This window comes from Nyctibius grandis, chromosome 3 (genome assembly GCF_013368605.1).
Source record: "Nyctibius grandis isolate bNycGra1 chromosome 3, bNycGra1.pri, whole genome shotgun sequence".
Taxonomy (NCBI): domain Eukaryota; kingdom Metazoa; phylum Chordata; class Aves; order Nyctibiiformes; family Nyctibiidae; genus Nyctibius; species Nyctibius grandis.
The window spans coordinates 112,859,333-112,886,508 of record NC_090660.1 but is presented as its reverse complement, the minus strand read 5'-3'; the positions used below and the strand labels follow the sequence as shown (position 1 = coordinate 112,886,508).

General features: G+C 46.0%; 1 protein-coding gene across 2 annotated transcripts in view; it reads right to left on the bottom strand.

Moving 5' to 3' along the window:
• The window catches only part of ADGRB1 (adhesion G protein-coupled receptor B1), a 297,647-nt gene that overhangs the window by 135,877 nt on the left and 134,594 nt on the right, over nt 1-27,176 (bottom strand). Inside the window, exons 4-12 of one of the 2 annotated variants that reach the window (XM_068395729.1) lie at nt 24,272-24,379; nt 18,433-18,597; nt 16,739-16,903; nt 13,163-13,327; nt 10,625-10,789; nt 5,846-5,947; nt 4,225-4,331; nt 3,265-3,459; nt 2,151-2,219 (exon numbers count right to left, since the gene is read on the bottom strand). In XM_068395729.1, the coding sequence (XP_068251830.1) occupies nt 2,151-2,219; nt 3,265-3,459; nt 4,225-4,331; nt 5,846-5,947; nt 10,625-10,789; nt 13,163-13,327; nt 16,739-16,903; nt 18,433-18,597; nt 24,272-24,379 (1,241 nt within the window). Of the gene's footprint in view, nt 1-2,150; nt 2,220-3,264; nt 3,460-4,224; nt 4,332-5,845; nt 5,948-10,624; nt 10,790-13,162; nt 13,328-16,738; nt 16,904-18,432; nt 18,598-24,271; nt 24,380-27,176 lie in introns of those variants that run through there. The other variant, XM_068395728.1, reaches the window with a different exon arrangement.

The window sequence follows — 27,176 nt, the reverse complement described above, 5'->3', positions numbered from 1 at the left end:
AACATGGTAACCCTTCTCTGAATGTTTTTCTGGGTTGTTTTGGTTTTTTATTTTCTTTGAACAACATCTCTGCCTGAGGGGCCACAGGGCACTGGGATGAGAGACTGCGATGAAGCTGGGTTTACTTTCAATGAGCAAAGAGGGAGCTGAAAACTTTGTTTTAAAAGAGTTGGTTAATCTTGTGAAACGTGGGGTGAGAGTTTGGTCCAGCATCTTTGAGGGAGGAGGACAGCGACTGCTGAAACCTCTGTTGTCATCCAGAGCCTGAAGATTTCTGTGTCCTAAAGTCATGGTGTTGGCTGCTGTCTCAGTTCCTGATAAAATATACTCCAGGCAAACATTCTCCCCATGATGGTCTCGCTCCTTGTGTAGGTTACAGAGATGCTGGCAGCAGGCTGGGCTGTATCTATCTATAGGTGCAAAAAGAAGATTGTATAAGGAAAGCCAGTGGGAATGAATTGCCACAGAGAATAAGCTGCAGCTGTTTTTAAGGGGATCAACAGGGTTTCCCTGTTGTCATGACAACTTGACAGTCTCCTCTGCTCTGTGCTGAAATATGGACATGCACCTGTAGGCTTGAAACTGAATATTTGGTCACAGACTCACAGAGTCACAGAATGACTGAGTCTGGAAGGGACCTTGGAGGTCATCTGGTCCAACCTGCCTGCTCAAGCAGGGCCATCTAGAGCCAGTTGCCCAGGACAATGTCCAAGTGGTCCTTTATCTCGACTGAAGTCAGATCATGTCTTCTTCTTCCAAATGCAAGGGGAATCCACCAGATCTCAGGGAGAAGAGGAGAAGGACAGGTTCACCTGGCTGCTCAGCTCCTGATGGAGTTCCTGTTGCATGAAGGAGCTGTGTTCACATCCCTGTCTCATGTTCTGGCCTGCCAGCAATTGTGCCAGCACCTGCTGTTAAGAGTTTTTCCCAGATGACTTCCCTGGTTGGCATGAGTATAACTGGACTCTGGGGTTGCTTTTAGTGCTGGGTGATTTTTTGCTATCTCCAGACCTCTCCAAGGAATTTTGTAGCAGCAACAGTTGGTTAAGAAGGAGCTGACATGTTCTCATCCACACCTCTGGGTACCTTCCACAGGACTGATATTTCACAAAGGCTGAGTTGTATTCCTTGTCCAAGTTATTTTTCAAGCTGAGACCAAGGTGAGCTGGTGTTTCTGTTCCAAGATGCAATAATAATGAGGAATGAACATGGAAGGAATGATCATTAACTTGTGCCTGTCCACCAGAGCTGCTGGTCTGAGGCAGAACTGTTTCACTCTGATGTGATCCCCAAAGGCTGTAGTGAGATGACAGCATCGAGCAGCCTAAGGGCTCACCAAGAGAATGGGAAAGGGATAAGGAATAAGTCTCACATGAGCCCAGAGAATTCAACTGGGGCAGAAGAAACAAGGGGCAAATAAGACAGAGACAGAAAAACAAACAATGCCTTCCCCTGATGCATGAGGGTTTAGCCACAGAATTATTCAGCAGGAATCCCAACACTGAGAGGAGGGAAATAAAGTAAAATATAACTGAACCCTTATGCTGAGCAGAACCAGAAGCTCAGCTGAGCAGAGCCCAGCTCTGAAGTATGAAAATTCTGCCTGTCCTGCATCTTTTTAGCCCAGAACTCAAAGCCAGGTAATCCCACTTCTTTATCTTGGCAAGAGGAGAAGAGGGGATTTATGACAATCCAGGAGGGTTATCAACTCCAAACCCAGCCTGACAGTTAAGAGCTGTCCAATATTTAGTATTCACCCCCAGTTTTTCACTGTTCTTCATGCAGAGACTGGCTTAGTGCTGAGATCTGTGGCTCACTGAGTTGGTCCATAAATATGACTCAGCCTGGCACTGAGCTCACCCACATGACCAGTTGCATGAATCAGCTTATTGGCAGTCAACTCTGAAGCTGACCACAGCTGACCATGTCTGGATTGTCTGTCTCTTTCATAACAAGGATTTATCCAAGAACAGCATTGGTGGATGGAGATATTTTGTGGTCTGCGGTTGAAACAGACACATGTTGCACACAGTGCATCGTGGGTAAGAAGAGCTAGAAGGTCATGTAGACACTTGGAAATTCCCCTTGTCACGGCTTAAGCCTATGCTGAAAGCCTGTCTTGTTTCAGGGAAGGTGCTGAAGGTTCATACCAGCTGAGCTTCGTCCCATTTGTCCCGGTTTTCCTCCGACAAAAGATTGCTGATGATCTGGACAAAGTTCTGGAGAAGGGAGACAAAAGAGGAAAAAAGAGGTGGTTATCCAAGTGTAGCACAGGCTAGGATGGACACGGTGCATGAGGACCATGTAAGAATCAACCATGCTCCAAGAGGGTTCTCGTGGTCCCATCCCCAAAAAGTCCTACAGCATTTCACAGGCCTCTGCCCCCAAAGGATGTTAACAGCAAAACGGGTTGTAGTAAGGCCTTTTTCTAAAGGCCTTCACTTTGACTACTATATCTGATAAGGCATTGGACTGGGAATATGTCTTGATTCATTACTAAAGGTTTTTAAAAGCAGATTAGGCAGATGTCTGTCAGAAACTGATTAAAAACAGGTGATCTTGCCTTGTATAAATCCATTCCTACCAATTATTTTCTACTATTTCTGTTATCTCCAGCATGGGGAAACCTTATGATCCTCTTTAGTCTGCAACCAGGCAAGAGAAGCAGTGATGGATCGAGAGGGTGTTATGTATGGTAGCATCTTTGCAGCACACTATGAGAAGAAAGGAGATAAGATATTTCAAGACCATTGATTTTTTCTCTAGTTTCACCACTCATTGCAGATCCTGTAGGATCAGTTTGATGTTTCAAGTCATGGGGTGATGACCCATCCCAAGGGTGTATCTTGTAGCCACTCTGCATGCAGCTGCTGAAAGTAAAACCCTGGGATGAGAAGCCATCAAGACATTCTCCCGCGTCAACATCCAGGTACCCAATATGACAGGATCATCTTACCTGTAGTCATTAGGCTGCAATCCCTTCCAAATAATGTTCTCATATCAATTAGACTCTACACTAAAGTGCTATCAGGTTGAAATAGTTCAGAGTGACTTTGGTTTTCAAGTTCTTACTTTATAAGCCTGGGAGAAGCAGCCTGAAAGGAGAGTTTATTAACATACACAGACACTTCATCTGGACAGAAAACACTCTAGTTTTCTTCAGCATTGTATCAGCTACAAAGGAGGTAATCAAACTCTGAGCCCTGTGCATGCACACACACCTGTAACCTAGCCTTGGTCTCCAGGATATGCATCTCCACTCACCTGCACATCCCCAGCAGTAGGGCTATGATAAGCCCTGCGGAAGATCTCTGTCACGTTCTTGAGTATGTCGATGGTGGATAGCAAGTCCCCACTGTAGCTGGTCCCATCGTGGGAGATTTCCACAAGGTTTTGGAGCACTTCTGACAGCCCATCTACCATCAACCCACGCTGAGCTTTAGAAAGATGTTCCCTGGTCTGAAAAACAGAAAGAAACACGACAAACACTTTAGAGACAGTCAAAGTCAGGCTAATGATCTCAGCAAAGGAATTGCTGGGGGAAGGTTTTTGACCTTCCTTGTGCAGATTAGATGAATCTGACAATCTTTGCTGATATTTTTTTAAACGGTAGGAGAGCAGAAGTGATATTTCCTACAAAGGAAAGGTTGTGTGTAGGTTCAGAAGAGATTATTCTACTACACAGATGCCATTCTATTCGTAACCCAAGGCCAACTAACAGAAGATCCAACTAACAGAAGATTTTTGCCCAAAACCCTTATTTTCTTATAACGAATTTGGAACTATTTTAGGACAGACTGTAGCTTGTCCTGAGCAGGAGAGGGTGGTTGTCATAAAAGCAATGCCATTTTAAGTCAAGCCACAGGAGACCAGCAGAAATTCATCACAACAATGACTTTAAGAGTAATGAAAAATAAGTGGCTTATTTAAAAGTGATACAGTCACAGCGATTCTTACTGATAAAGTGATGTGAGAGACCTGGTAGGAACTGGATTCTGCCAAGCCAAATATTAAAATACCCAGTGAGGAACCATCTCTTGCCCATGGAGTGCCCATGCATCACAAGTTAAGCAGACAAAATCAGTAAGAGAAACGCAGGGCAGAGCTGACATCTCCCTTTCACATGGAAATGCTTCTTTCCTTCTTTTTTTTGTAACTATAGCAGTGTAACAAGCATTTGGTGTAATCCCAAACCTGCTGAGCTGAGAAGTCAGTCTGCCTTACCATCATCTGTATGTTCCTGTAATCAATAGAAACACACTTGATGTATGTTGGAGGCTCCCAATAAGCTATCCCTTCTTCATCTAAAATGCATCTTCGAAGGATCAGCCCTGGAAGAGGAAAGAAACAAATATGGGAGTAAGAACAGCGGGATGAAAAGCCAAGCATCTTCACGGAGGTCACCCAGAACTGGTCAATGCATCCATGTAGACACACCTACCAGTACAAAGGGCAGCAAGGGCATCTGCAGACGCCTGAACAACACGTGCAAGCATGTAGGAGAGATTATTTTTATTTCTTTCTCCTGTATTTTCTTATTGAGGGACAGGACAGCAAAAGGAACTGGGAATGAAAGCAAAACCTAACAAATTGGACATGGCTAATCAAGGTAAAAGAAGGTTTCTTCTGCCCTGGGGGGTGGTTTTCTTCCTGGCTCAGAAAGTCCCACGAGCCTCCCCAGGTGGCATGGTCTGGTACTTGCAACTAAACCAGTCACAGTGGCTTGTGCTGCCTACACAGTCTCAAGAAGAATAAATATCCAACATCAACCTCTTTGCATTAGCTGAAAAACTCTGAAAGCTGCTCACAGTCCTCCCCCAGGTCTTTCCTCAGCTTCAGTCTACAGTGAGTTTTGCAGTGGTAATCACACGCCTTTGCAATGCAGAGGCACAGACATATCGGCGAGGAGGAAGGGGAGAGGGATCACCTTGCCCAAGAAATTATGCTGCCATTTAGAGAGTCTCTGAGGAGCAGGCTTTGCTGGGTCCACAGTCCCATTGCTACTGCTAAATGATTCAGTGACCTTTCTATGGATACAGACCTTCTTCTAGTCTAGCATTTGGGATGAGACTGACTGTCCCAGGCTGAGTGAGTCAGAGAGCTGGAGGGTTTGTCTGTATCTGACAACCTCACTCAAACAAAATAAAACCTTTACATTCATTATTGACACTGTTGCCCTCATTTCTTTTCCTTCCTGGGCGTGAGGAACATCCAGGTGAGGACAAGCTCCACCAGCAGCATATCTTCTGGAGCGTTCTCTGCACTGTTTTCCACTCCTTGGGGAACTTGTGGCCACAATCACAACAGATAACACCTGGATGCCCAGATCCTATCACTTCACATCACCATGATCAGACCATCAACTTGAGCACCTGAAGATATGCTTAGAGAGCTGCTATGGTTTCTAAGGAGGAGTGGAAAGCACTTACGTGTGAGTGGACAATGCAAGTCAGACTGCCTACTTTCAGTTACTAGCTTCTTTTATGGGCAGTGGAGATAAATATAACACCCAAGTCTAGAGGACTGTAATAAAGCCCTACCTGCTTTGGCGGAGCTATTTGTAGATAATGGAGAGAACATATCACAGTAACCCTTAATTGCAAAGCTGTCCCGGGACTAGGCAGTAGGTGAATGGGAGAACACCTCAGATTCTACAGTATGAACCAATAAGTTGTTGTTAAACAGTAAAGGGCCACAGAAATCCAGAGAGAGTTAATTTAGCTCTGAGTGAAGGGAAGGAAGTCCATTTGTTTGTTCTATCCTCCCACAACCAGGATCTCCTCATCCAGGAGGCAAAGGATGAGGGTGGGCCAGCTCCCCAGCCAAGGCATGCAGTCAGCCTTACCGGTGGCATTGCGAGGACACCGGACAGCTGCAGCATCCCCAGCGGGCGTCTCTTTCCAAACCACAGAGGCAACAGTTTCCTCGTCACAGATTTCATGGGGCTCTGCAAGGAAGGAAAAACTCCATTGGTAAAGCCTCCTTCTCAGGAGGGACATGGAAAAGGGAATGCAAAGACGAAACAGAGGAGCACGGTCTGGAGGGAACAGCACTGTGGTGTGAGCCAGGAGGCCTGGAGGTGAACTCCCAGCTCCGCAGCTACTTGGCACAAGGCCCCTGACAAAGCCACTTAACCTCTCCAGAATTTGCTCTGCTATCTGACAGCTGGGCGTCCATCCATCCCAAGGATTAGGTCACTAATATGTATGTAACAACCTAGGAAAGTCCGTGAACACGCTTGCCTTGCCTTGTGGCAGCTCTCTGCAAGAAAGCTGTTGTTGCTACATCCTACTAAAAAGCTTTTGTTTCTTGTTTAATGGGCAGATGTCCACCTTTTGTGGGTGAACTCCATGGCTCCAAACTCTACTCCTTCCATCTCTCAGGGTCACCACCTTCAGTGTTAGATGTGTCTAAAATGAGACTCAGCATAAATAAGTTGGAGTAAGAACGAAGGAAAGAACAAGAAGTAGACAAAAAACCAAGATGGACATATCCCCTGGCTGGACTTTATTCAGGCCTTCTTTCTGCTGCCATCTTATGCAAGGACACAAGGAGAAGATCTGAGCACCAACAGGCCTGATTTGCATCAGCAGCTCATTTGCAAACACTGCTGCAGAGGCCAGGAGACTGCAAAATATGTTTGAGGCATCACAGAAAAAGCTCTTTGGAAGGAGGTTTTCAGATGCTTCTGTCTGTGGGTGGAGCTGAGTTGGCCCCAGAGTCAGTGGGACCTGGGGAAAAAACATTGGCTGCAGGAGAGCTTTGTGCTGAGAAACTCATTACTTGCAGCATGTAAAATGGAGGGAGCCATGAGGATGGTGTTAAAGCTATTTATCACTCCTGAGAGTGGAGGGGAGAAAAATTATATTTAATGGTTTTCGATTACAGCTTTTATTTATTGTATATGTAAAACTACCAATAAAAAGGAAGCTGAGTGCATGCCTGCCACTGGTCAGGAAAGGCAGCTGCAAAGTCAAAGTCAACCAGCCACGGAGCCTGGCAGCTGCCTGCTGAGCTTCGTTCCCATGCAGGAAAGTGCTGCCCATACCAGGGTCCAGTGGTGCCGGTAGAGACATGCCAAGTTTGTAGGGAAAATGCACATCTGCCATTAAAAAAAAGGAGGCCTTGAGTTTTCATGTTTCTCCCAAGGGAGCTGCAGGGCAGCAATGACCCTGAAGGCTTCCTTCTACAAGGGACTGTGGAATAGATGTGCTTATGTAGACCATTTCAGGACCTGTATCATGGAGCAAACACCGAGCGATGGACATACCCCACTGTTGTTACAGAGCACCAACTTGGCTGTAGGGAAGGCTCAAACCTAAGATTATGGGCATGGCAAGTCCTACTTCTTTGAAGAACTCATATAAGACCCAACAAGTTGCCTACACATCACTGCTCCCAGAGTCAAGCTCCAAGACTGTGTGGCTCCAGCCCCAGGTTCAGAGACACATTCCTCTCCAGTAGACACTGATAATGAACAGCTTATGCTCTCTGCTTGGAAACAGGTACTCCCTCCCCTGTTTTAAAATTCCCTTTTGAGTAATCCCACAGAATCACAGAATCACAGAATCAATCAGGTTGGAAGAGACCTCAGGGATCATCGAGTCCAGCCGTTGCCCTGACACCACCCTGTCAACTAGACCATGGCACTAAGTGCCATGTCCAGTCTTTTCTTAAACACATCCAGAGATGGTGACTCCACCACCTATTGTAACTCTATCCCTATTGTAATGAAATCCTGGGGGACAAGTACGATCCCTGCTGTGCTCTGCATATGTGCAGAAATAGCTCCCATGCCAACAGCTTATGACTTCTGTAGACAGGGCAGAACACGTGTGGAAAAGAGGCAGTTTTGTTTTCGACCTGTTGACATGGAGCTGTAGGACAGCGAGATTAAGTCACCTAGTTCTGGCCTGCACATGGTCACCCAGAGAGCTTGTGGCAGACCGGGGAGCTGAATGCAACACTCCTGCCTCCTGGACCAGCACTTTGGCCGCAGTCACAGATTCTCCACATCAAACTATGGTTCAAAGGAGTGTTTGGGGCATGGGGTGGGAAGCTTCTAGCAACCTCAGCTACAAAACAACAGAGCACATAAAAAAGCACAGAGGAAACATGTTCACATCTGACCTCCTCCTTCTCCTCTTCTGACCTGTCATAGAATCACAGAATCAATCAGGTTGGAAGAGACCTCTGGGTTCATAGAGTCCAACCATTGCCCTGACACCACCATGGCAACTAGACCATGGCACTAAGTGCCATGTCCAGTCTTTTCTTAAACACATCCATCCACCACCTCCCTGGGCAGCCTGTTCCAATGTCTAAACCTTTCTGATCTCATCACCCTCTGGGGGTCTGGGGACTGCTGAGGGATGCTGTGGATCAGAGATGTTCTTTAGAAATACATTGATTGTCTGGCATTCTCTTGTCAGTGAGTGCAGAAGCAATTCCCAGGCCAGGAGAGAAAAATTTATTCCTCTTTTTTTTTTTTCTTCTTTTTTTTTCTTTTTGATGTTGCTTCGTAACAAAATCCTTTTTACCAGAGTAACCTATTTGCACTGGGAGATTTTAATAACTAACCCAATTAAGCTCAGTTCTTCTGTGAAAATCAAATCATGCCGGCATTTGATACTTTCTTGAGAACAAATTGAGTGGGTTTATTTTTAGCCTCTGATGACTCCCCGACTTTTCCTTCCCTTGCAAATTAACAACTGCAATGAGACCCTTCAGGTTTTGAGCCCTAGCAGGGCTCAGCCCCTGAGACATGCCTTTTTCGTTTTGAGCACTGTGCAGGCATCAGCCCCTGTAGAAAGAGAAGAAAAGATTGGGCTTGTTCTGCCAGGGCCCCAGCTGGCACACACTGAAGCTGAACTAAATCTGCATTGCTCTGTAGACACCACCAGACAACTCAGTGTTAAGATTTTCTATGGCAAGGGAGAGCTTTGTGACTAAGTTAGAGGGGACTCTCACACACCACTGCTAATTGAGAGGCACGGCTTGTCAAGAGAGGTGATGTCTTTTATTAGAGCGTAGCTGGAAAGAGTGAACATGCTGTCTCAGGCACACAGCATCTTTCTCTGTTACGTTCGAGTTAAACGGGCTGAAACTTCCACGCTGAAGTGCTTTGGCTTTTATGTTTGTCTTCAGCAGTTTGCAAAGGCCTCTCAGGGTCATCAGTCCTCAACATGGCAGATCTGCCCCCAGAAACACCTGCACCAAAACTGTTACCTCTGTGCTGAGCTCCAGTCTGTCTTTTAGGGAGACACCTTGAATACTGTGTCCAGTTCTGGGCCCCACACTTCAAGAAAGATGTTGAGGTGTTGGAGCGAGTCCAGAGGACGGCGACCAAGCTGGTGAAGGGTCTGGAGGGTCTGACCTACGAGGAACGGCTGAGGGAGCTGGGGGTGTTTAGCCTGGAGAAGAGGAGGCTCAGAGGTGACCTTATTGCAGTTTACAACTACCTGAAGGGAGGTTGTAGCAGAGTGGGAGTCGGCCTCTTCTCCCAGGCAACTAGCGACAGGACAAGAGGACATAGCCTCAAGCTTCGCCAGAGGAGGTTCAGGTTGGACATTAGGAAGCATTTCTTCTCAGCAAGGGTCATTAGCCATTGGAATGGGCTGCCCAGGGAGGTGGTGGAGTCACCATCTCTGGATGTGTTTAAGAAAAGCCTGGACATGGCACTTAGTGCCATGGTCTAGTTGCCATGGTGGTGTCAGGGCAATGGTTGGACTCGAGGATTGATTCTGTGATTGATTGATTCTGAGACAACCCTTTTCACTAGGACTGCCAGGATGATGCCATGAGAATCTCTCCTGTCTCTCACTGAGATGCTTTGACAATTAATTACAGTTTCGGTCAAAAATCAGTGCCCATCGTGATCAATGCAGTCTGACTGCCAACATCACATAGGCAACTGATTCCCCACCTGCAATTTCACCAGGCACTTCAACTGAGACTGGAAGAGAGCACACAAATGGTGCACAGGAATTTTTTCTGGTCTCTTTATACTGTGTGAGAGACACACAGAAACATTCCCACTTGCAAGTATTTGTTCCTGCTTATTCTTTACATTAAACCCCAGATTTTCCTGTCCTACAGCTCACTCATCCTCCATTCAGGCTTTGGTACCCATTTTCTCAAATGGATGCTGCTCCTGTGGTTGAAGCTGGAGGAGAGTGAGATTGGGTAAGGCTCTGACAGATGTAGACACATCTGTATTTTTTAAAAATTAAGTAGTGTGCAGGTGTCCTGGCGGCTAGGTAAAGAATGGGAAACTGCTGCAGCATCCTCAATACTCAACTGCTTCAGGGACTTGAGACTCTCATGTAAATTTTTGGTATCAAACAGCGCGTCTTTACCACTTATGAGTCTATGACAATGAAAAGATGAAAAACATTAAGGTTAGACTGGTGGGACTTACCAAACATTCACTGAAATCAGCATGGTTACACTGGTTTGGGCAAGAATTAAATCAAGCCCTTGATGTATCTTGTGCCTGGGTTATTGTCAGGATCCAACTAGATCACAACTCCTTGTTGCATTCAGCTCTCTGACACAAGATGCTTTTTCCAAAATCCCTGTTTCCCCCATGCAATGGAAAGCGTGATGAGTCTGGGGTACATACCAGGACACTTTCTGTCATTGCATTGCTTATACTCTTCCTTGGGTCCCTGGCACGTCTCTCCACCGAAGAAGGGTCCATAGCACACACGATCACGTTTCTGAGTCCCACCTCCACACGTGGTGGTGCAGCTGCCCCACACTCCCCAGGCCTGCCACTTCCCATCCACTGGAGACAACAAAAAGAGGAGAGAAACAGTCTGTCACGTCCCAAACATAATCTGCAACAGAAGGAAGCAAGGTACCAAGGTGAGCACTGAAACACAGGGTGAATAGAGCATGGCTCGATAGGAAGGAAGGTCGCCAGCCTTGGATCTTTGATCCTCGATAGACATGAAATCAGTGTGTGCTCTTTCCTATTGCAGTAGCCCTGCCCTTTAATAATTGAAGGCTGTTCTTGTGTTTCCTCATCCCCTGCAAAACCAGCCCGATCTCTTTCCTTGGTCTCAGATTTGGGGCTGTGCTCATGAACGCTCTTCAGGTGAGCAGCGATTAAACCTGCCTGGCAGCTACATCTGCCTGCCAAAGCCCATAGCTTGAGTTTGATTGGGATATACAATTTCTGTGCGAAAATAGACCTTCCCAGAGAAGGTCTGGCCCAGGGATTTAGAGAGACCAGCAGAGCCCTTGGGCTAGAAACCATGAAGAGACATCAAATAAACCTCCCTCCAGCTGTTTCCATTGCCCTGTTGTTTTACGTGCCTTGCCTTGGAAAGAGGTTTGGGACATTGTCTCATTCCATTGTATCTTCTCTCAACATCTTTACAGATTCAAAGGAAGTGCTGTTTCTTTTATGTTAACAATGGCATTTATCAAAATGCTACTTCTTTTACGTTAACAATGGTATTTATCAAGGCACTATTAAAATGTTAATTAGCCCTCACAACAAGCCTGCAAGGTAGGGGAAACATTCTCCTCTGCTGCCTCACAGATGAGAAACAACAACTCAGTGACAGAACTAGAGCAAGGATCTAAGTCTGCTGATTACTATTTGGGTTTTAATTAGGAGTTAACACTTCATCTTGGGTCGAATAACTCCTTTTGGGAGGGAGGGGGTTCCCTCTCTTCTTCTCCAAGAAGCAGAAGAAAATTATCAAAGAAGAGGGACAGCATCAACCTCTGGTGCTTTCTTTGATAACAGTGTATGCAGTGGAGTACATGACCAACATTGCTTTGACAGGTAACTCTGAAATCAGTGGGACAAGGTGGTCTAAAAAAAAGTGAGGCCCTTTTTTTTTCTTTGAAGATCTCCGTAAGTTGCAAAGAAGGAGTGAGATACCTAAACACCAAAACCTAGTAGAGACCATGTAGGAAAGTCCAATACATGTGTTAAATGCTGCTTATGGGCTGCTGCAGATGGTGATGCTACCAGAGAGGATAGGGATTCCCTGAGGAAACAGGCATACCAGGCTGAAGAGCTACTAGCTTCTATGCTTGTGGAGTGGAGAGAACAATACTTGCCCACCTCAGCAAGGTATGAGAAGTGCCTCAAAGAGCTGAGCTGTTTCTGGCTGTCCGTGTTCTCTTGGAAAGGGGAGAAAGACCCTCTCCATCTCAAGGGTCCACTCCTTCTCAGTCCTCTGGTCTAACACGGATGGAGCACCCAGGGAGAGTCAGGAAAAGGGCCAGGAGAAGCATGACAAGAAAAATCAGTTGCTGAACAGTCTTGAAGGCTTCTAGATGTTCAAGTTTTGTTTCCAGGTCAGAATATTTACCACACCAGCTGACCCAATTAGTCCTTTTGCAATGGCTTCCCCCAAGACTCCTGCACAGAAAGGAGGTAACTGCACCTGCAACTCTGTAGTGCTGGTGTCAGTCTGAAGAACACAGGTTTCTGGTGTTATGTGTGCTCTGGTATCTGCTTCGATTTTCTTTGCTTCTCTTGCATTAAATGGCTCTCCTGGAGCCCATGGTCCATGATATGAAGACAAGGTGATTATTCTGAATATAAGGTACTGGCTGCAACAGCTGGGGCAGCAGGAATTATTACTATTATTCTTATTGCTGTTATTATTATTATTTTAAGACACAGCTAGATGAGTAAAGTGACAAGTCTTAGATAGACATGAATCAAGGTTTCATTGTGCCAAACCTTGTCATAGATAAGGTTCAAAGCTGTGATACAACAGTGATTGCCTCCCTGTTTGCTTCAACTGTAACTAGGAGTGGTGAATTGGTAGGAGAAGAGGAACAAAAAAGCAAAAAAGAGGAGGAAAGTTGAAGCATTGTGGAGGCATGGAAAAGGTTTCATTGATATTTTGTTTGGTTTTTTTTAAACACATGCTGAAAACTGGTATCTAAGGTTAGAAAGACAAATTCCCTGGGGGTAATCACTCACCTCTCTGGGGTCTCCTGGAGCATTTGCCAACTACGGATTTTGGCTCACATGATTTGTTGGTATGATCCACAACGTCCTTATTACTGCATTACTGGTGAAAATCTGCAACTCTTCCCCAAAGGAAATAGGAGGGGATTTTACAAAAGCCTTCTTGGGACTGCAGAGAAGGATGACCCAAGAGAAAGAAAGTCCTTTGTCACTGACCTGGACATTGGCGTAGGAAGCAGTCCCTGGTCTCCACCCAGTGTCCCTGGCATTCGGCTCCCCCATAAGAGGGTCCATTGCACTCTCTCGTCCGCTGCTGGGTGCCGTTGGAGCAGGAGGCAGAGCAAGAGCTCCAGCTCGACCACTCATTCCAGTTGCCGTCCACTGAGAGGCCCAAAGAGAGATAACAAAACTGAATGTGAAAATCGCTCCCACTGGAAGGAGGCATGTGCAAGTCTCCTGCCTTTGCTTACAAGGGACCGAGGCAGGAGATGATAAAATGGAGTCATGAAGCATGAGAGAGGGCAAAAGTCATCAAGAAGTTCAGAAAACTGTGGCAATGGCAATTTGTTGGGACCCTCTGCAACCTCGGACTGGTATGTTATGGCCCGGCAGGATGCAAGGGCCGTAACATTTCAGTTTTTATGTCCACACTCTACATAACACAGTAAAAGTTGAAATTATTGATATTACACTTTCCGACATAAAAGGCAAAACTATTAATATTGCCAATTACAACATAACATCAAAACAGAGAGCATGGATCATATTTTCACTGAAAATTTTGAAGGAATCTATACATTACCATGACATGTCCCATTTTGAGCGATCAGCACTTTTTCAGGAAGCCCATTTTTCACGAAAGAAATGCACAAGTCTGCAGGGAGTGAACTTTCTCAAGCACTCAACTGCTCTGCTTTTCATTGAAGCACACGCAGAAACTCAAATCACAGCGTTATTCACAGGAATTCATGCTGCTATCTGGGAAATGCTCAGTGGAAAGGTGTGCTCCAACAGGAGACCATGATCAGAGTGCACGTGTGTGGTCAATGTACTTCTCTCACGGCTGAATTAACACTGACAGGCTTGATATGTCTCTACACAGCAGTGTCTTTGATAATTAAATAGAGGAAGGAGGGACAAGAGAGGTTATGATAGGGACAGGGTTGGAGAGAAACATGAATATGTCTTACTAGCGTGGTACAGTGTGAGGCAGTTACACCCTAATTGGTCCCTGATCAACAGATCCATCACCCAGTCTGCTATTCCTGGAGCACTTTTTTCTCGTTAGCAGTGGTCATCATGCTCTGTTTAGCTCTTACTAGCTGCCAGCTCTCACTCAGGAAAATAACCTGAATCCCTGAAAACTCTGAATTCTGGCTTAAATTACATGGCTGTAGATTGCAGCGCATTTTCTTTGACTTCATTTGCCAGTCCAAGAAAAATATATGCAGCCTGGTCCACTGTGTAATCTGCAAGGACTCAAACAGCTTCAAATAATCTCCATTGCAGCTGTGCAGTTGAGAAACTTTTTGATTGCAAGCACATAAAAAAATGTCAAAAACATCCAAACAAGCAACTGTTAACTCAGAGGGGGTCATGTGAGCTCAGAAGGTGTGAAAAATCAGGCAGGCATAAAGGTGCTTCCAAAAAGTGCTTGTTTTTAGCAATCCAAGCTTAATGTTTTCATCTTGCATAAATTCAAGTCATCATGTCAATGCCTATCAATCCCAAGGAAGGGAAATGCAAAAGGTGGTGACTGACAGGTGATTCCTCTCTGGAAATGATCCAAGACCCTACAAAGAAGATCCTACCAGTATGGCTTTTCTTACTGAAGGTACTGCTGCTATTTTCCATGAACTGATGGTGTCTGCCCCTCATTAGCATTCTCCTATGTTGGAGAAGTCAGATTGCATCAACCAAAGTAAATGTTGTGTTTACCAAAATATTTACGTTTACCAAGAAAGCTGAATTTACCAAAGCCCTACCTGCTGCTGTGGCAGTGGTGATTGGAAGTTTACCACAACTGTGAGTATTTGGAGATGGGAAAATAAAAGAGAGTCACAGCCATAAATTGCTCATTCAGTGGGGGATAGGGAACAGGTAATTTCCTTTGAGATGAGAGAGTATTTATTCATCGACTGTAATTTCAAAGAGGTTTGAAAAATGGAGAAACAGAGATGCCACATGCACTGGTGTAAAGATGTCTCTTGGGCAAGATGCTGAGGGCTCTTCATCACACCCACAGCAAAGACTGCTCGGTGCCATTGTCACACTGCAGCGTGAGTCTATCAAAAATGTTCATTGGAGTCTGGTTGGTGTAGCCTACACAGAGACTGGCATTGTCTTCCTCCTTCTCTCTCTCTCTCCGAAGGACTTGGGGCTCAGCCTGTGATTACTGCTCCAGAGGAACAAAAGCTCTGTTGTCCCTCTGGCAGAGCATTTTTATCAGTTGTAGTAATAAATCCTCAGAGTGGGGCGGTAATAAGCGATACGACTGTCTGGTGTGTCAAGCGTTGAGCAGCGCCCATTGTTTTGCTTCAATGAGTCCCCCAACGCCACACTCATTTGGCACTGCAAAGCCACTGATTGCCTTTGTGGCATTAATTAGAACTGAAATCTTGCAGTTGGGCTGCCTATCTTTTCCAGCACTGTTTTGTTCGCTGCAGTGTATTCACATATTTAGTTGTATTTAAATTAATTATGGATTAATGTTAACTCAGGGTATGCTTTATTGCCCAAGCAATGCCAGGTCTGACTTCTTCAGTTTGGCTTTTTATGACAGAGTCCATTTGGTGTCTGGAATGTTTTTATTCCGAGTAGAGTCTTCTGGATCACAGCCAGAAATCCAAGGATAGTTACTTGGAGTGAAAACTGGGTGGGAAATGCCAAGAGGCTTCTCATAAATGTTTTCACAAAGTTCTCATCACTCGCACAATCCCTCTTCTCCTCTGAGGACATAATAATATCTCATAATGATTGTCATTAAACTGGAAAAATGTCAGTTGGAATTACCCTGGGAGAGGGCAGTGAGTGTTGGGGAGCTCCCTCATGATCAGACTGTGTTCACCAGGACATCCCAAGTTAAATTATTCGGGACCCTATGGTAAACCCAGAGCACGTCTGCCTCAAGGAGGGAAGCCACAGGAGCTCAAGTGGATTTCCAGTGTTAAAAGCCATTTAATCCTGAGGTTTCTTTCTGGCGTTTCAAAGCAAAACTTGGGGAGAGACATTTGGAAGTGAAATCGAGGGGTAGGGAAAAGGTGCTTAAAAGTATTAAAATGTCATGGAAGGCTCTCAGGAGTCTCTTAGTCCATCTCACCACACAAAGCAGGATCAGGTACAAAGAAAACTTGCATATATAGTGAATTAATGCACGTATATTACTAGCAAGTAAAACTACTAATTAATTTCAGCACAATAACAAGCCCAATCAGGCAAAATAACTTTAAATCATTCACTGGAGATAACAGGTGAGAAGCTTAAGATGGTCTTGGAAATAATAGTAGTGATAGTTGAGACAGTCCAGATTCATCCCATATAATGTATCTTCTGAAAGTCATTACAGAGCAAATCCAAACCTAAGACAATGCTTGGTTGAGTAATCCCAGAAAGCACCTCTAGATTGTTCCTCCAATGTGCCCTTTCCTTATAGAGGATCCTCTTCAGGACAGGGCAGACTGTGGGCTGATTCAGCTGAGGCAGATACAAACCCGCTCGATGAGCCATGTCTGGGCATCTTTGGAGATGGGGAGACCTGCTGGAGGGAAGGCTTTGAATCTCTAACTGCCTTACCTGGGCAAAGTGCAATGTTGCAGAACTTTGTTTGCTTCTCCGGGCCCTCACAGGGGTTCCCACCAAATTGCGGGGGCTTGCATGTGCGGGTCCGATCCCTGTACCCTCTCCCACACGTGGAAGAGCACAAGCTCCACGGAGACCACTCATCCCAGGAGCCATGCACTGCAATCAAAACAGAAGTAGTAAGTTTTTTTCCAAAGGAGATCTGAAGAAGTGAGTGAGCCCACAGCATTTTCCCACCCAGAATGAGCAGCATGTGAGAAGTGAGTGTGGGAAGGCCAAGAACAAACCAACCCAAAATGTGCAAGAGGAACATCATGTAATTTTTTATGCTTTGTTATCGACAGCAAGTGTCTGTTACTTTCCAGTCTATTTGAAATAAATCACAATGCACTTTTAATTGTCCCTAATTTTTCAGATTTTTTTGAGCCAAGAGAAAAGGGCATTTTTTAAGCAAAAGGTGCAATTAGCTAGAGAGGAACAAAAACCCCACCACCCTTTGGGAAGCAGCATCACCATCATTTTGTCACTTCTTACCCTTATTTCCCTCCCTCAACATGTTTTCTCATTGAATTGTCAAAGGCTACAGCATTTTCAAGCTCTCAGAAAAACTGTAGTCTGGCTACTAATTACTATAATATGCCAGCGACACCACAGGGGCAAAGCTAGGGAGACTTGGAAGGACAAAATTGGATGTGCTACATGCTCCAACAGTACTCAGGCCATCACTGGTAACTCCTGAAATGAGACATCTAAAGCCTTCTAATCTATATTAATCTAATCTTCTCCAATCTAATCTAATGTAGTCTGGCCAGGTTATTTATGGATTGTTAGTCACTGTAATCTTTAGAGGCTAAATGTTACAAGAATGTACTGATCTCTCTTAAAGGACTTTATCCCTTCCAGCTTTACTGGAGAAGCTACAGGAAATCAATAAACCTTCAGGGAAAAAAAAAATACAGATACTTTTCCAGTCCTTCATCAGTTGCTAAGAGAGACTGATCCACCAGTATCAGGAAAGGGTGTTCAAACCTAACGTTTTGTAATTGTCACCAGGCTCCTTGTCTGATAAGAGATAAGTAGAGAAGGAAATGCAGGAAAGCGCATGGGAAAAGCAGCTTGGTGGTTTCACCATTGTAAGACTGGTTCCGAACAATGATGTTGCTGGTGGGGAGTTGTGAATAAAACACCTGGTTTAATAGTATAATTCTTCAAAATAATGTCCAGGCTCCCCAGATTGTACTTTTTCATCAAAATTGTGGAAGGAGGAGTATGAAAACACAGACAATATCTGACTCCATTCATAAATATACCAACAGCCTGAGTTTTTCATACTGATTTTGCAATGGAAAACCCAGTGTCGTCTGAGCAACTGAGTCATCTGGTGCTTCTCTTTCCCAGTCTGCCCCATGCTTGGAAACACCCCAAAGGGCACATGCCTTTCAGATGTACTGTGTTCATTGCGTTTAGATAGCATCAAATTGTCCACACCATGCAAAACAAGTGCCCATCTAATGGTGTTTGGTCTAGCAAGGGTCTCTGTATGAAGCTTTAGGGTAAAAAGAGAAGGAAAAGGAAACAAAAACCATCTCTCTCCAAGTAAATATCACAATGGAGATATCACAGGCAGTCAATCCTCTGCACATCTCCCTTCCCCTCCGCTCCTCACATACACGGAGCGCTCAGCCCACCTGGGCACACGGCAGAGTTGTTGCACTGTCTCTGCTCCCGGAGAGGGCCGCTGCACTGAGTGCTGTAGGAAGACGACACACAGAACCTCGTCCTGGTCTGCCAGCCCTCCCCGCAGGTGGTCGAACACACGCTCCACGGGGACCACTCCTCTGCCGCGGGGTCACCTGTTGGGGTTGGAGCAGAAGGTGAGGACATGGCATCCTTGGTCCCTGGATCTCCGGGGCAGTGCTTTCCAAGTTGCACTTCCCCTGTTGCTGGTGGTCTGTGAAGTTGTGCAATGTGTCCCACGTGTGGTATGACAGCAAGGATGCAAGGGGATTGGTGAGAAAATGTGAGGGTTGCCAATGGGCTAAAAGTTTTTTTAGGGTACTGCTTAGAGCTGTAACTCACACACACACAAAAAAAAGGGAAGGACACTGTGGAAGCATCAGGGCACTGGACAGGGCAGGCTCCACTACTGAAGACAAGGTGGTGTAGCCACTGCAGAACCATATGAGCCTGTGACATACATCATCTGCTCAGAGACAGAACTAATTAAGTAATGGTGATTAGACAGATACAGTAAACGTGACCGTAAATTGAGCAGTTATAAGGATTCAACTCCTTTCCCTGACTTCTCACAGCACCTACCAATGCAGATGGACAGAGGAGCAGCAGATAAAATAGAAGATGGTGGTGCCTGAGAAGGTTATTGGCTGAAGTAATCCCACAGAGCTTTTTCTTGCAATCTCCTTCATCTGTGGAGATGATCTTTGAGCATGTGACACAGAACAAGGCTGACTGTTCCCAGGCATCATGATGTCCCTGTCAACTGCTTACCTGATGGGGCAGTATTGGAAAGGCAACTAAAAGCATCCCATCGAACAAGAGATGGGGTTGGAAAGGAATGAGACATATTCCCTTTGTCATTAATATCCCTGCAAACAGATGGTCATGCCAGGGGTGTTTCAGCCAGGCCACAGCCTCCAGATAAGTCACCAGAAGTGTGACACGGGCAGGGAAAGGACAGTTCTCCATTAGTTTTCATAGGCATTAATCTACCCTTGAGAAAATGCCTTTCTTCCCCAGGTGAAAACAAAAGCTTGCTTTGTTTCTTTTGATTAAGCTCTGCATCGTTTGGGTTTTCAGATTTTTAATGGATTATAAATAATTGCACGTGATAAGCCTAGAATGTAGTACACAGGCATATGGCACAAATAAACACCAGCACATCTTTGAGGATGCATAACAGAGGGGCACACCCTTCTAGTAAAAAGTTCTTCAGAGCATCAGGCTGAACCATGTCACACCCTAATCAGATTCATCTGGCAGACTACGGATGGTATAAGAAGAACCACAGCACTGGGTGCAGCAGCTAAGTGTGACTTCAGGGGCTGTACAACATGGCACAGCCTGAGCTGCACCAGGCACTTGGATGTGTTTTCCCACACCACCACTCCATCCCCAAAAAATTGCACAGTAGGTGCTGTATTGGGTTGAACAACTGCAACCCAGAGCATGAAAGAGACTCTAGCAGCAGACTATTACAGCTTGAGATCTCAGCCTGCTTGTAGGGTGGCGAGGGTTGTAAATCAACTGTGTGAAAGTCAGTGTCAGTACAGGAACTGTGATGGGGACTGTAAGGTTGGAGACCACCAAACAGCCCAATACTGCCTAAAACTGTGTATGTCTGACTCTTTCCCCTCAAGGTGGTATATTTATTTACTAGTGTCTTAAGCGGAGTTTTCTCCATGCAATAAAATTTTATTCAAGTGTTTGAGGCTCTCACCAATCTGTTCATTGGGATTTTTGGTAGTTATCTATGTTATCCCTTATGTGTCATGCTTTTCAGCGCATCTACTTTCAATGTCTCCAGTCATTCAGGCAGTTGGTAGTTAAAAATATGCCCACTAATTGGAGGCTGGTGAATCAATATGTGCAGGCCTGTTGAAGGGGGAAGGTGTAGAGGAAGACCTGTCCTTGATGTAAAATGGACAGGTTTTCATTCCTTCATTTACTGGCTGGACTTAGAAAGAGGTGGAGGTGAGGATGAGTCTTTCTCCACCGCATCTACGCTATTGCAATGATTATCATGAGATGTAACTGCTTTTGTTCGTTAAGCCAAAGCTGCTCAATACTGTTTCCCTTTGCTTTTGCATTTTATTTCATTAATCTACCCAGCTGGTTCCACTTAGATAAATGTTACGGACTGTTGGTCTTTCTCTGGGATGTATAGGAGATTGTGTGTGTTTTGAGACCTTGGGACTTCAAGGTAACATCGCTCCCATATCCTCTTTCACAAGTATTATATCTCCTGGTATAAAGAGATCTGCATTTCCACGGTAATTTTGCTGCCTTTACAATAAGGAACTCAATAGGGTCTCTCAGATCATTCCGCGATACTCTGAGTTCACCACAAAGTTACCTTTTTGGTACCACCATTTCAGCATTTGCCATCCAGAGTGGCCCAGATTTCAGAAGATCCCTCTTTGGCCCACAAATCCCAACCATTCCTGCTACCTAGCCTGCTTGGATGCTGCACCCACAGACAATGCCTTTGCATTTCTCAGAGAACCCCCTCCACTGACCTTGAGCAACCTCCCCAGTACCGCATCCAGCAACATCAAGTCCCTCAGTAGCAGGGAGCTGGCATTTTTTGGTAGTCAAAGGCTTCCAGCTTGTGCCCAAAAGTCTGAGAGGTCAGGGCTGGGACTGGGGAAGCCTGCAGAGCCACAATGGCCTCCTCCATTCTTTGAACCAACTTCCACCTCTTCTGCCTCTTTCCTCTTCTTTGTTATTTTTGGCCTTTGCCCTTTCACGGTAGAAATATCTATGATTAGAGGTAAATCTCCTCAATTAGCATCTCTCACTTTGCACCAGTCCCTGGCTTTTAAATCCATAATATAGTTTATTTTCCGAGTGCTGGTTACCCCTTTGGGTTTGGTGTCATTTTGAACTAAGTAATTTATCTCAGTCTACTGGGGCATTATGTCCAGCCTAGTCTCAAACCTTGCAGATATTCAACCGATTTGCAAACCATGCAAGACTCAGTTGTGAGATGTTCTCAGGCATAGCGAAAAGATCTGTCATTCTCCATCCAAGAGAAACAGAATATTGCCCATCGCCAAAACTATGCATGAGAAGAATTTCTGCACCCCTGTGGGTCAGACTGCAGCAAATACAAATTGCTGGATCCAGTATCTTCTAATTATTTATCCCAGAAGTGCATCCTGGCTCTGGTTTTTGATATAAGGGCAAGAAGTCTACCATGCTCACTGGATTTGAAAGCCGCCTAGTACAGATCAGGACTGTCTTATAATTAGACCTGCCAGAGATGCACTCCACCAAATTGGTCTTCACCCCCCAGAGGACAAGGAGCCATGCACTGACCTTCATGACTGGTGCCTATAGACAGATGTCTCTGCAGGACTGACCTTTGATTAGTACTGTGATGCTCCAGGCTAGCTTGAGGATTAAAAGGAGTGTCCCAAAGGAGTCCGCAGGGACGAAGAACCCACTTCAGGTGGGAGGACAGCCCTTTGCAGGGCTTGCTGCTCCCACAGAGCCAACTACAACACTTCTGCAGCTGGAGACGGCTCTGCACGTTCTGCAGAAGGAGTCACACTGGTCATCATTCCACGAGGAGGTAGCACTGCAAACCAGGATCCTTTCCAGCTCCTGGCCAGCCCTGAGAGTAACTGAGCTGGGCTTACAGAGAACTTATCTGGCTGCAGGTTCCCCATCAGTGCCCACAGCTTCTCCATTACGCTTCTTCCTTCGGCACTAATGGAGCGGCACATTGTGCTCATCCCTCCACCAGGATCTCTTTTTGTTTTGGTGTCGTCTGTCAATCTGACATCTCTCCACATGCAAGTCGCTTCTTCACTCACATCCTGCTGCTGGCAAAAAAGACCTCCTGGAAGCAGTCTGTGGGTTGAGCCGGGAGGGCCTGTGCCAGGGACCTGCTGGGCTGGATCTCACTCTTATGCTATTGCTGGGAGAGACACGTGGGCAGCCAGCGGCACTGCAGCTGAGAGCACAACTGTGCCAGAGCCTGTGGGCCAACAGGACCTGGAGACCAGGGCTGCAGAGGGCTGGCAGGAGAAAATACTAGTTTTCAACTGGGCAGCGCCATCTCCTCATCCCATGTCCTTATGTCTGGTGTGAGCTATTTGTTGTATTTCATATTTTTCCAGGTCTTGAGGGGATGTGAAATGGCTTATCCCCTACAAACTGTGTTAATTACTAGGGAAGACGTGGGCTTTGTTTTGGCATCCCCAGCTAAAGACTCCCTCTAAATCCCTTCCTGTGCTGTACCCTCTGCCTAGTCCTTACAATCCTCCATCCTGAGTGCTTTGAACGACTTGGCTGCTGTTGCTGTTCCTGGGACAGTGGCAGGAATGTGGCAAGCTTGCAGCAGGACAATGCCCATCTCCAGCCCATGCTGGAGACCACAGCCCAAGTCAGCCATGCTACAGCAGCAGCTACCATAGCAGGGAGTTAATAAAGATGTCACTGAGCCCAGATGTACTATCCAGCTGCACGGCAGGAAGAAATGCCAAGTTATAAACCTGATGGCTGAGCTACAGGTTGGACCAAAGCATTGGTGAAGCACCTGGGACCAGGAACAACAGGGGACATCGTAGGACCTGCCTTGGAGCGCCTTCTCTCCCCCTCCCTGTTTGGACATGTGTGACTGAGAGATTGAGCTCATCTTCACCAGGTTACAGCGGTGCAAACCCCACCCCCTCTCCTGCAGACTTTTGCCAGCTGCCAGCGATCCTGCAGGCAGCGGAGCTGCTCCCACTGGACAGAGCAGATTCAGTGCAGGACAGCAAGGAAATTCAGACTGTCTTCTGCCTTATGTTGAAAGTCACAACCCCAGCCGTTGCCCGATCACTGCCGGAGCCTCCACACCACTCAGCTTCCTGACCCTGTTCACTGTTGCACACTGGTAAAGTCCTGCTGGGTGGGATGGAGCACAGCTAATTTACACCAGAATAGGACCCGCCCTCCCTTATAATCTATTTCACAGCTCTAGCTCTTCAAATCACCTATCTGAGGCCTTTCTAGAGCACAAACAGTTTTCAAGGTCACTGGGCAATGATTTCAACGTGTAGTCAGGATCAGTACGCCTTGCTTTGACCAAGACCCATCACGTGTTGAGCTGTTGCCACAAAAGGCAGCTGTGAAGGGAGAGCTCAAAACCCCTCCAGACTGGACCTGGCATAGATCTAGGTCAAATTCATTCCCATCTTCCCAAACCACGCTTTCTGATATTATTACATAGGATTCTCCTCCTATTGCAGGAGGATGGAAGGTCCTGCTGCAGGACCTACCAGATACAACTCCTTGCACAACACTAGGGACCCAATGACAGAGGAAAGCAGTCCTGCTCTTTCGCCATCATGCCCTGCACACCTCCTATGGTCAAAGGGAAGGCATGACATGGACAACAGCAAAGAGTCTGTATCGCAGTAAAGTCAGCTTTGGCTTAATGAACCATGACTGTTCAGATAGTTCAGACAAAGCAGTGACTTAGAAGTAGGCAGGGTGATGAGAAGCAGTCTGTGAGATACATGGTCTTGTTAGGACTTTGTGTCTAACCCTTTTTGCCTTCTCTGGCTAATGGCAACAACACAAAACCCTGTAGGGCAATGGGATGGGAAGGAACTGAGTGATGACCATGTGCTCAGTGTGTGACTTGTTGGATAAGCCCACACTAACTTGGGGGAAAGAGAGTTGGTTATCTGGGTTATTGAAACAGCAAAGCGAGTCAATGCAGTCAGCCCAGCCAGGAATTGCGGTGACCAGGCAGTGCGCCAGCTCCAGAGGCTGTTGTGGTAGGTCAGAGCTTACCTATTTGAGGTGCAGGGTACCCGTAGTGCTGCAGTTCGTCAGTGTCCTCTCGCTTTCTGTTATCTGTGGACCTCAGCGATTGGCTTCTGGAATTATAGCGTCCATTGGCTATGGCAAGGTAATGGGTCATGTAAATACACCTTGGTTCACTCTGCAAGATCTTTCACTACAAAGGTTACACGTATGAACAACAGCAACCTGCAACATTTGGTTGACACGACCACCTGCTTTCCAACCCCAGCACCCCTGGCCACCAGCAGTCCCCAAGGCTTCAGCACCGAGCCAGCCTGCAGGACTTGGACTGGCTGGCACTTCAACCCCTTGTTACTCGGTGAGACTTGAGACCATGCAGACTATGATCCCTCATGTGTGGTCTTTAATCAATTGCAATGACTTTCTAAGGTGTCTGTACTCTTTGCAGTATTTGTGGAGGATTTAGCCTTTTCAGATGCGCTGACAATGAATCCCACCATCCCTAGCAGTGTTTTGAGATCTATGGTGATGACTGGCAGTAGTTTTTGGTGGAAAACTCTACCTTGCAACCAGCATCTACTTAGTAATGCTTTACAGAGTAACCAGAAGATGCTGAGTGGAGCAGGTGGATGAGGACAGGTGAAGAGGAAAGGGATAGCTCAAAAGAATGTCTCCTTCATAGACTCTACCCTATCACCAGCAACATGAAGATCTGGTCTCAGTGAAGTGACTTATGTACCAACAGAGCTATGGCTGGGCACCTTTCCAAGTCAGGTGAAAGAGTGAAGCTTCTGACCTTAGTGTCCTAACTGAAAATTTCCCACTGAAGACCATGGTGTTGAGATCAGAAGGTAAATAATGCAACCACTATAAAGGCATTTAACTCCTGACTGACAACTAGCACTCCTGTTCCTTCCAAATGCACACTTCTGCCAGCTTTGCATTTGCATCCCATGTGGATCAGCCCTGAATTTGCTAAAGGGGAACCCAAAATTTCCATTCTCCATGGTAGTGGACATGTTGCAGCCCTGGTACATGCCCTCCGTAGTAAATAGAGAACCAACCAAGCAATAGCAACCATATCCTGCCCACCACTACTGCCTGCTGTAAATCAGGAGAGCTCAGCTGACTCCACTGGAGTCAAGCAGAATAGCAGAGAGCAGAGCTGAGCCCCAGTAATCTGTGATCTGGCAACCAATTTGTTTCCAAACAGCAAGTATCAGACAGAGGATCTTTTTCCCCGAGGAGGTAAAACAGTCAGACATCTTTTCAAGAAGTACAAACTGCCAAGAAATGAAATGGTGACAAATTTGATCCCGGAACCCTGAGAAAATTAATAAAGGTTAATGAAGCTTCAGTGTGGTGGCAGGAGTCTTTATTGCAGTCCAAAAAGGGAAAGCAGAGGAGGGAGAGGAATGATTCAGAGAGTCCCTGCCAGGAGCCAGACTTTATATTCAGCAGCTTAGTTCACAGAAGAGGCTCATCTAGTTTGTGAAATTATATTATTCCCATTACTGTTGCCCAAAAGTAGGACTTAAGGAACCTAGGAACTTATCATGTCAACTCCCCCAAACCTTCCCAGCACCGACTGGTTGCAGGCTGCTGGCTGGAGGGGATGGGACAGGGCGGTCACTCATCTGCTATCATCAAGGGAAAGGCACTGACAGCCAGACATCAGGACTACAAACATCCTGATATTTACATGCACCTTGTTTTTGTCTGGCTCTTTACTGGATTAGAAAGGGCCCAAATCCTGTGTTTTTAATAGCTACAGGGTCATGGGACTTCTCTCTGTGAGATTCAATTTAAAAAAACCTCAACCTCTAACTAGCTTTCCAATACTCAGTGTCTTGAATTTGCTTAGGAGACGATTTAACTTGTCCCTTATTTGGGACACATCACAAACCCTGCTCCATTCCCACCACCCGTTGCTGGCTATACCCATGCACTTTCACCTGCTCTGATTTAAGTCCTCTTCATAAAAGCATACAAACCACACAAGAACACACAAAATCTCCATCTCCAGTAAATCCCATAGTCTTCCCAGTGACTTGTTCAGGCTGGGAGGAGAAACAGTGTCTGAGCAACAACGGGTAGATGTGGAGCTTGGCTGGCTTTGTCAGCCACCCAGAGCAAGGAAGGTGACAAGGAAAGCCTGGGATTGAATACCCCAGAAGCAGTCGGTGAGCATGGATGGATGGATGGATGGGCAGAGAGATAGGAGGCAAGACTGAAGGAAGGAAAGATAGAAGTGCAAAATAAAAGTTTTAAATGCAGCCCTGGCACCCTGGACCTCCTCTCACCAGTTATTTGGGGCCCACGTTACTGACATCTCCTAATGACTGATCCTAGTCTCGAAGGAGCTGCATGATTTCCTTTGCTCCCTGATGGATATGACAAGCCTGTGCTGTTATTGCTCACCCTAATAAAGGTAATCATGTCTAGTGGCTGAATGCATGACCCTTCTAGCTTGCCCCAAGCCTCCCTTAGCAAAGGCTGCCTCCAGACCCATGGTGGGGTCACTCTGCTTCAGCAGGCAGGTTGCCTCCCCTTTGGAAAAGGTGTTGCAGAGAAGCAGGTCTGTCTCCATTTAACACCAAACATGGTTTAGATTTAACCTGGGTGGTTGCCTTGAATATATGCAAAAATCAACCGTGGTTCTGAACAAAGCAGGAAGGAGCCAGGTCCATTATGCAGAAGGTAAAGTTCGTGCAAGTGAAGCTTTGCTGTGGGTTTTATGCACTTGAACTTTATCAGGTGAGGCCACAAAATCAAGGCAGTGAGGAACTGGTCGGATTTCAGCAGCCTGCTTCCCACAGTGAGGTCAGTGGAGAGGAGTGGAGTCACCATCTCTGGATGTGTTTAAGAAAAGACTGGACATGGCACTTAGTGCCATGGTCTAGTTGACAGGGTGGTGTCAGGGCAACGGTTG